We start from the raw sequence: 10,686 nt of genomic DNA, 5'->3' as shown, positions 1-10,686 counted from the left end.
ACTCTTTCCTGCCAATGCAGGGGGTCGGACTCGATGATCTATTGAGGTCCCTTCCGACCCTAACATCTATGAAAAAAAGACCCTGTCAATAAAAAGTTACAGTGATTAATAAAAGAAAGTCCTAAAATATGCACAATGTAAAAATATTCAAGCAGGTTAAGTTTGTTTAAACACTTCTGAAAACTACCTTAACATCTGTTTCACTCTCTCTTTCATAGCAACAGAAACACTTTCAGTGTTTAGAACCATTGAAACCTTAACTCTACACTTGTTTAAACCACAAATACCAGATTAGCAGAAATATCAAGCTATAATGTCTATTAAAGACAACACAGAAGCAGATCCTGGATACAGTAGCATGGTGTAAACAGTTGTCAAATTTAAAAGTTACCTCTACTCTTCTCCATAGTAGGAAGGGAGCACGAATATAACTCACTCAGTAGTACCAATTAATGCATATGTCCCCTTCCCCTCTGGCTGTAGGTAACTAAAAACTTTGCCCCAATAGCGCAATACAAAAACCTGAAGAAGAGTGAAGGTCTGGGGGAAGGTAAAGTAGATTTAATTTAAAATTAAACTAAAGGCCACAAAGGATTCTTTATCAACAGTGGCATAGGTAACCGAAAGAGAGCTAGGAAATGTCAAGTAATGCAATGTAATGTACCAGTATACACCAGCATGAGAGTAGAAGAAACATGTGCTCTGTGTTTACCAGGAATGAACAGTACAATGGATCAAGCATGTAGGTGCAATGTTTGCAGTGAAAAAAACCCCAAAACTTAAAGTGAACATAAATATAATCAAAGCTTTTCTTTTCTTTCTTTTTTTTTAAACTAATGGGGGACATTAATAGCACATGCTTGGTGTTTTGAAATAAATTCAAAACTCTTAAGTGGCAGGGGAAAACCTCTGAAAAACTGTCAGACTGATGCAAAATCACAAGCAATGCAACACTAAATCTGCAAGAGCAGATTTAAAAAAAAATATGGACTTTTATCTTCATTGTTTGTTTTTTACAGTGCTAAAAAAATAAATACAATTCTCCCCTATGTAAGTGTTCCGGTTCTGATTTTAAGAATATGGTCACTGTGTATATGGAATTTCACACAAAATTAGATGGTTAGAAAAGAAAAAGGCAAAAGAAAGCCTCTTCTGGTGAAATATTCATTAGATGCAAGAGTTTCTCTTCAGAGAACCCCTGCGTCATTATGTAGATCAATCCAAAGCATCTGAGAGAAGCTGAAAAGCAAGGATCATATTTTGCCCATTATCTGGGGCATGAAGCATGAGGTCGAGGGTGCATTGTAAGGGTACTGCTGAGGTAAAAGTTCTCTGAGCTTGTGTGCTTAAGGTGCATGCACACCTACTGCAGCAAGGGTGTCCTTATGTACAAGTATTTGGGGGAGTGTATTTGGTTGTATAAAAAGATGTATTTCTTATAGTACATGAGTATTAATCAATAAAATGCATCTATTTCTATAAAGGGAGTTAAAGAACGCTAGTTAAGGAATATTAATACTTGAAACATGTCTTTGATGACATACCTCAGAAAATCTTTGGCTTGTGATAAGTGAGGAGTGACCAGCAAAAAGTCGTCAATTAACCGTATAAGCACTCTGAAATTAAATATATAAATATATTATATCATTATTTAATTTGGAAATTCTTCTTTTCAGTTTTTCATCAAAGTTACAAGTTATATTACTATTATAAAGTACTATTATAATTCTCAGTTTCTCTCAGTAAACTCATAAAAGATCAACATGCTATCCAATGTGACAATATAAAATTTCCATTAAAATACCTTTATCTTCCCCCCAGGGTTTTGTTTTTAATAAGGCACCAGTAGGGTTGCAAACTTTCTTTACATACATGCACTGAATTTTAATAAGGTCATTTCACCCCTACAGAATTCATGAATCAAGGAATATCTTGTAGTCTGCCATAATGCACGGGCCCATACAGGTAGCTGGGTAAGAACATCAAATGCAGTCACAACACATCACTTTCATGGCAACATAAACAGAACATAATGTAAGGCTCATTGATCAGTTTGGAGGAGTATATCATATTGGCAACAGTTCTATTACTTTTCTTCTAGGTAGAGAATTTCAGATTTTCTAGGCTTTCCGTCCAGTACTAAATCTTATCTATTCTGTGTGTAAGTTCAAAAGGAAGTAGGGAGGCAAATTATCCTAGATTTATTTGAAAACTCAGGGTAAGGGCCAGACTTCTAAAAAAATATTTAAATTACGTAGAGAGGCACCAAGGAGGATTTTTTTTTAAAGAAAAAGAACTAGCAGCAGCAGCTATCTATATCTTTAGACATTCAAACTTCTTTAAAAAGATCTGCCATTTAACTCTCAAACTGCCCATCAAATCAACATGTAAACTTTTGACTACCCATTACACTCAACTGCTATTTAATAGAAAGGGTGAGAATTCCTATAAAGCCAATTTCACCTCAAAGATCAGCATGCAATTTTTCACAGTTTTACTAACAATTTCTTAAAGAGGAAAGATGGATAGTTAGGCTCAAAACCTGGTATCAGCACAACCTTTCCAACTGAGTTATAAATTAGGAAATCTCTTTGGCTGGAGGAAAATGCTGTTACAAGCACCCACAGACTAGAGCCAATCCTTAAAAGGCTGCAGCTGTCTCCATATCGCTTACCTCACCCTATAACAAAAAGTCACCCACTTGCTCAACTGTATTAATGATACAGCAATTATGCCGTCATATGGATTTTTTTTTTCTTATAAACACAAAACGTAGCATTAAAAATCCTTGATTGTGCATTTAAGACAATATTTAAATTACATACTTTAGGAAATTGATTCCCATTCCTTAGAAAGGGCCTGGCCTTCTGAGGCAGGGGTCAGGCAACATACAGCCCAGAAGCTGAATGCCGCCCACAGAGACACTGGATCCAGACTGCAGAAGTGGGGATTTGGAGACATTTGGAAGGGATGTGGGGTTTGGCTGTGATCACACTCTCCATGCTGCTGCAGGGACAGTTGTCAACTGCAGGCATTTTCCCTGTGCTGCTGAGAGGGCAAGCAGTGGTAATTGGATCCTAGAGCATGCCCACCTCTTAACCAGGGTGGGTTGTTCTGGCCCACAGATGGAAAATGGTGACCTATCCTGGCTCTGAGGTACTGAGACTATCTAGGGGCTAGGAGAATTTGGGGCAAAGATTAAATAGGGTGGCCAACTGTTTAAGTGTCAGGGGCAGAGTTAGAGTGTTACCCATATAACTAGTGAAACTGGAGCTCTTTCATGGAAAGGGAAAAGGGAAGCATAGTAAAATATCAAATCAGTTTAATGTTGCTGCATGAAAAAGTATACAACTAAGTACTGGGCAATGCATGTTTGGGATCCTCTACACAAAGACTATGGAAGAATAAAATCTCAGTAAAGAGCAGAGCGAAAGTTACTTTACGGCTTCTCTTGAGGATTTCCAGGTTCAGGTTTGGGTTCTTGAGAAAATTCTACTAACATTAAACTTTTAAGGTTCCACAATCATTTTATTAAGATTTAATAAAGGCAAACTCTCAAACCACTCTATAATATATTGGGGAGGTGATTGGCAGTCACTCCACAAATATTCAGGGTGCTCAAGAAAACTGTTTGAGCCTACTATGAGAGAGGTCTAGGCACTAAATTACTCTGAATTACTACAGGAGATCGTTCCCACCATGGTGCATTTTATTCTAATCCAGGGATACTGGGACTGCAACTCCCAAGCCACCAATAACTCCCCAATGCCAGCTCTTTGAAAAAAAAAATTAAAGGGGGCTTCCTCTCACTCAAGCGTTCATGTATCTTTCCTGCAATCAAGAGCAATGCAACACATACTTATGACTTTTTAATATACTTTCCCATGTTGGCCTGAGCAAATATTAACTAATATACCATCATTTTTTCTTTTAAGCTAGGGTGTGTGGATTACAATTCACTTAGAGGTGCGTGTGGATGTCCGAACTCTAAGCAAGTCTCAGAACAAATATATAGAATAATATAACTTGGAATAAGCAAATAAACCAAGTATAAAATGGTACCTTACCCATCTTGCTGTATTCCACATAACAATTTGTTTTCCATATCTCCATAGCATAAACTGCAGAGCAGAGTTGATAAAATGGAGCCTTGTGGAATTCCACAACATTGTAAATAGCACCTAGTAAATAAGAAATATGTAAATCAAAACTGGCCATAGCAAACTTCAGTTAGCCACTAGGAATTAACTTATAATTTTATAGGTATAGGCTATCAAAACAGTAAGTAAAGCACATTTCTGAATACTAGACTGCTCCGAGTAACTTACCTAAAATCAGAAAGGATATGAACCTCACAGTCACAAATTCTAGATTCATGTACTGAGTGACACAGGGATGCTGACAACACATCGGAAAACACCTTGCCTGAAACTCTCCTGGAAATGCACTAGAACTGGACCAACTTGAAGGACATATAGGGAGGTAGTAATTTTTTCTCCTGAACCTTGTTATAATGTTTAGACATATCTTGATTGTAATGGTTTACTATCAGTATTCCTTTGTAAACAATGCTGCATGTCACAGAGTTCAATGTCATATTAAAGGGTCCCATACACTGGTCAAAGTTTCAGGGAAAAAAGTAACTCTAGCTTAGATGGGAAACTCAAAAATTGCAAAAAACCCAAACACTTCATGTATTTTAATTTGATTATAATTTATAAAATGCTGAGCTCTATGAAACTCCTATGAAAACTGTAATTGCACCTTTATTTAGAGAAAACATATAAACCAAAAGTTTATATAACTGCCTATGGGTATGTCTACATGAGCATTTAGGCATACCTAAATTTAATGTGCATTATCTTAATGTGTATGAAGGCAATTTAGACTTGAGTCTACACGAGCACACATTAAAGCACGTTAACTCCGTGTGCGTGGACTGACATGGAACTAAAGTTGGTTCCAAATCAGTCCATACACAGCGTTAATGTGCCTTAATGCATCTACACATGTGTTAATGTGCTTTAGCTATTCCCACCAAATTTAGGCGCGAATAGGCTAAAATTGCCATTTTTAACGTGCATTAAGGGTATGTATGTTACCCCCTTAAAGACGCACACCCTTAAATGTCCCTTAAATCAGGCTAAAGTGCCTTATATTGGCATGTGAGGACGTGCCATATGAGTCAGAAAGCTCCTCATTTCTTGAGCAACCATTAGGAGGAAGGTGCAGGAGATGAATCACTTGTTCATTTCTCGTTAGGTATAATTACTTAAAAAAATAATTAGACTGTGGAAACATACAAGAAGTCAAGCTTTCATAGGTGCCAACATAATTTGCCCCCCTTGTCTATATGCATTCTGGTAGTCTTGAACTGTACTGTCATAGGAAAGTTGTTCCATACGTTTTATTCTCATCATTCAGTATATGTGGCCCATGCCTGTTTATAATGCACAAAAGGTTATTGATTTCCACAAGGATCTTTTGATACTGCTAAGACCATGCTTCACAAGCCTCATTAAATTTATCTTCATAAGACTTCTTACGGGTAACGTGGTATTTTCTATATTTTTTCAACCATGTAAATGAGAGGCTCACGAAGTTGAGCACCACAACCGTCATAAATATGGACAACAAATTAGATACTATGTTTTAGTAGTGCTTTCACTAGTGTCTCTGAATCACCTTCTGCCTTTACCAGCAAGGATTTTGCATCCTCTTTTGGAGCACCATTAACAATATTGAGCAGCACCTGCTCAGGAACAAACCCTTGCTAGATCCTACGCAAAATACCACCCTGGAGGATGATGCCCTATTTACAAGTGTTTTTTGCAACCTGTCAATTAGCTAGTTTTAACTCCTTTAATATGACCTAAACTGATTTTACACAGCGCTATTTTTTTCAATCTAAATGTTGTACTTGCTAAGGCAAATGCATTAAAGTATAAGTCAACACACATTGACTCAAAAAGGGAAACTATAGATCACACAATTTCATCAAAAAATATAAAGTCATTTTGCTAAGATCTATTTTTCAAAAAAAACATTTCATTTCCATGAATTATGCTACTATGCTTTCATTCTTTACTAACTGCATTTTTTATCAGTCTTTTCACAGCTTAGCCCAGGCTAGCTGTTAGGCTAACAGGCCTAGAATTCCCCACATCTTACCAATCATCCTTTTTAAATAATGGCACACACACTTCCTTATTTTTTAAGCATTTCCCTTATTCCAAGGTTTGTCAAAGACCAGTGTCAATAATTTAAAGAGCTCCCGTTTCACCCCAACATGCACCACTCTTTTAACTGAGCCCAGACTAAAGTAGCAGGTGGATTGCAAACACTTGCTCTGTAGATAAAGTGCACATTTGCCACCTAGTGGCCACAAATACATTCCTTGGAAAGGGGCCATTGTGTTTTCTGAGCACAAACTGAGCACAAACAAGCAACAAGAACTGAGCACAAACAAGCAATTACAGTATTTGCAGCCTTAATAGTCTCTGATCTCTTTTTAATAGAGACAAGGATTTCTTAGGGTGATATCTTTTACCGGACCAACTGCATAGCTGGGATAAAGCTAGACAAGCTTTCGAATGTACAACATTCTTCTTCAGGTTTCATAGTCACTGCTCTGTTTAATAACTGCTGCAACAGTATTTTTTGCCTCTAGTCTGCCTCTGTTAATAGGACCAACTGGAAAAAGGAAGTTACATTTAGCACACTTCGGAAGAGTTTAACAAGGCTTGCAGACCTGTTTTGATTAAGTCTTATGATTTCTAAAGAGATTAGCCACGTTAGTCTGAAGTCAGGCAGAAGGCAAGGTAGACCTGCACCATATAGAACTAAATACATTTCTTATTTAGTTTGTCTGTAAGGTGCAAATTTACCCTGCCTTGTTATTGCTTGTAGCCATTCTGAATCTCTTAAGAACATATCAATTTTTTCAAATATCTTTCAAAGCACATTCATGAATTTTGAAGTGAAACTGTTTTTTTATTTACTAACTAGAGAGGAATGTGCTTTTTATCTGTACCTCTTCATGTGTGAGAAACAGAACATTTCAGTTCCACGACACTTGATGTTTTTACACATCTTAAGCTAAACTCAAATGACAACCACATTTTGAAGAAAGGTGAAATAATATCCATCTAACGAAAGAGTTAAAAAGCTACCTTCCAGTTGGCAGAGCAGAGGCAGAGACTGGCTGATACCTCCTTTCACAAACTTATTTACCTGCCCTTAATTTCCAGGACGTTGTTACGGATCGTTTGTAGAAAAAAATCAAACAGGCTGGAACTTGTCTCATTAAAAGATAGGCTCTAAAAGAAAATACAAATAAATACAGGATTTTATCTGAACTCAAAAAAAGGCATTTCTTCAAGTTAAGTGTGATTTCCAGTTATTAATTTAAACCTCCTGAAATAAAGCCCAACAACCAAACTCTGAAAATCTGTAATAAAAGCAGCAATAGTTACCTTCCTATATATACAAACATCTGCATTTTTCATAAATTTGTGTTTTGTTTTTTTTAAGCAGAGATGCCTTTTCTCAAAAAAGTCAGGTAAAGCTCTAATGATTACTTTAAAATGTGGGGTATGAACTAGTAGAATAATATAATACTATACTACAATATAATAATATAATACCTAGTACTTTCAGTACTTTATACCTGATAACTTGTAATTCTACAGTACACTACCAGACTGTCACGCCTCTTATAATCCCCACATGCAGGCATACTTGTCTTCTACATACCTTAAAGCCCACTTAATTCACACTACTGCTGCCAGCAATTTGTTCAACATTTTTGAGTAAATTTGTGCATTCAGAATATACACAAGACTTTCATTTAGCAAGAGCTACAGTCCCTTAACAGAAACAGCTTCCTATACGCAGATACTCATAGATTCATAGACCGTAGAGTCAGAAGGTACCACAATGGATCTTCGTATCCGACCCCCTGCCCCTGGCAGAAAAGACGACCGAGGTCAGATGACCCCAGCCAGGTGTCTATCAAGCCTCCTCTTGAAGACCTCCAAGCTAGTTGTAGGTGATAGCACCACCTCTCTTGGAAGCCCATTCCAGATTCTGGCCACCCTTACTGTGAAAAATTTCTTCCTAATGTCTAACCTAAATCTACTCTCCACTAGTTTGCACCCATTCTTCCTAGTTACTCCCTGGGGCGCTCTGGTAAATAGTGCATCACCAATTCCCTGTTGTCCTCCCTTGATAAACTTATAGGTGGCTACAAGGCCTCCCTTCAGGCGTCTCTTGTGAAGGCTGAAGAGATCCATATCCCTCAACCTCCCCTCGTAGGGTCTTTCTTGGAGGCCACTAATCATGTGAGTGGCCCTCCTCTGAACCCTCTCCAAATTCTCTGTGTCCCCTCTTGAAGTGCGGCACCCAAAACTGGACACAGTACTCCAACTGCAGCCTGACTAATGCCACATAGAGGGGGAGCATCACTTCCCTTGATCTGTTGGTCATGCACCTGCTAATATACAAGGTGCGATTGGCCTTGTTGATGGCCTTGTTACACTGCCAGCTCATGTTCATCTTGGAGTCAACTATGACTCCAAGATCCCTCTCACCCGCTGAGCTGCAGAGGAGGTCACCCCCGAACCTACAGATGTGCCGGGGATTCCTCCTTCTTAGGAGTACCTTACACTTATCTTTGTTGAATTGCATCCTATTACGTTCCGCCCACTGATCCAACCTGTCCAGGTCAGCCTGTATCTGCTCCCTGCCCTCCAGTGTGTTAACTTTGCCCCATAGCTTGGTATCATCTGTGAACTTGGAGAGGGTGCTCTCCACACCCTCGTCCAAATCACTAATGAACATATTAAATAACACCGGTCCAAGGACCGAACCCTGCAGGACCCCACTGCCCACCTCCTTCCAGGCTGAGAATGACCCGTCCACCACCACTCTCTGGGTGCGGTCCCTAAGTCAGTTGGCCACCCACCCGACTGTGTAGGCATCCACTCCACAGTCTGCTAGCTTCCCTATGAGAATAGGATGCGAAACTGTGTCAGAGCCCTTCCTAAAATCCAGGTAGGTGACATCAGCCTCAGCTCCTGTGTCAAGGCCATGTGTGACCTGGTCATAAAAGGCTTTAAGGTTCGTCAAGCAGGATCTACCTGTGACGAACCCGTGCTGGTTTCCTTTCAGCATCATTTCCCCTGCTGGGCCTTCACAAAGGCTCTCTTTGATGATTTTTTCCAGTAATTTCCCAGGGATAAAAGTAAGACTGACTGGCCTAAAGTTACCTAGCTCATCCCTTCTCCCCTTAAAAATGGGCACCACGTTGGCCTTTTCCAGTCCTCAGGGATCTGGCTGGAGCACCATGAGAGCTCAAACAGCCCTGCCAGCAGCTCAGCAACGATACTGGACAATTCCTTCAGCACCCGTGGATAGAGGTCATCCAGGCTGGCTGACTTGTACCCATCCAGCCCTTCCAAGTGCTCCTTAACTAAGTTAGCACTAACCTCTGGTGGTCTGGTGCCTTTTGGACATGTGTCTATGCTCAAGGTGGGGGAATTGTCTTGGTTAGTACTTAGGAATAGTGAAGCAAATACTCCTTCCTACATGCATGTTTTATATAATAAGCACACCTGCCAATCTGATAGTACAAGACCACCGGAGGTCAGAGGAACAGAGGTTTTGCACTAGATTAATCCCAGTTTCATTTGTTTTGCATACACAGGGTATTCAAGTGGGAAGGAGGGATTATTAGCAGTTGAAGGATCTGTACAATATGAAAGACAAGGAATATAGGAAACTTTTCCCCTTAATTTTTAATGTCCATGTTTTGAATTTTAGAGCTCATTCATCACTAGTGAAACCTTAACTGTCAAAATACAGAATTAAAAAAAATACAGCATTGATTTACCTCAGGAGGTATCGACCAAGGATTAGGGAAGGGGCAGACTCTAGAAACAGAAAAGGAGTCTCTGGGAGAAGCAAGAGGAAGTAGAGGGGAGTGGAGGACTGGACTAAGAGGCAATTGGGAATGTGGACATGGAAAAAAGGAAGAGGGAAGGATGGATGAATTAGAGATATACAGGGAATTCCTGCAAAAGAGAGGAAAAGGATTCACTACCTGGCACAGGTAGGGATTAGGTCAGAGAAAGAGTGGCAGGGAGAGAGCAGAGAGAAGGAAGAATATTGTGTTATTAGGAAATTACAGGAAAAGAGAAAGGATCTCAGTACCCAGTGCAGGGCCTGAAGCCCCAGGATATTCCATGCAGTTTAGGTTGTTGCAGACTGTACAAGCCCCGACCTTGCATATCCTGAGAAGGAGCTTCATCAAAGGAGCATGGGTAAGTCTGTTGTGACCAATGCCATTTCAACTGAATGGTATTCCTTTTCATCTACTCTTACTGTATTTCTACTATGACAATTACTAAAATGCTGGTGGTGGGATGGTCATATGCCTCTATGGGCTGTCATTTTTATGGTGAATCCTTGAGTCAACCCATCTTGTAAAAGGTCTCAAGTAGACCCCTGTATGGAGCATCAAACTTGCAGCTCACAAGCCCCAAGTCTGCAGAACGTAGGGACGTGAAAGGTCAAATGATTAATCATTTGACTGGTAAGTGCAGGGATAACCAGTCAGCTTACTGGTTCTCCTTTAGCTCCAGGAAGGCACAGTCTGGCAAGGAAGTGGGGAAGGGAGTCTACCAG

The 10,686-nt window shown here is 39.5% G+C and overlaps 1 protein-coding gene across 1 annotated transcript in view; it reads right to left on the bottom strand.

Moving 5' to 3' along the window:
* Positions 1-10,686, bottom strand: part of TERT (telomerase reverse transcriptase) — a 55,720-nt gene that overhangs the window by 27,227 nt on the left and 17,807 nt on the right. The window contains 3 exon segments of the mRNA XM_025205460.1: positions 1,545-1,616; positions 4,068-4,181; positions 7,234-7,319. Of these exon segments, the coding sequence (XP_025061245.1) occupies positions 1,545-1,616; positions 4,068-4,181; positions 7,234-7,319 (272 nt within the window).

The sequence above is a fragment of the Alligator sinensis genome, unplaced genomic scaffold (genome assembly GCF_000455745.1).
Source record: "Alligator sinensis unplaced genomic scaffold, ASM45574v1 scaffold126_1, whole genome shotgun sequence".
In the NCBI taxonomy this organism is placed as follows: Eukaryota; Metazoa; Chordata; order Crocodylia; family Alligatoridae; genus Alligator; species Alligator sinensis.
The sequence above is the reverse complement of the archived record's forward strand: the minus strand, read 5'-3'. Positions and strand labels throughout refer to the sequence as shown.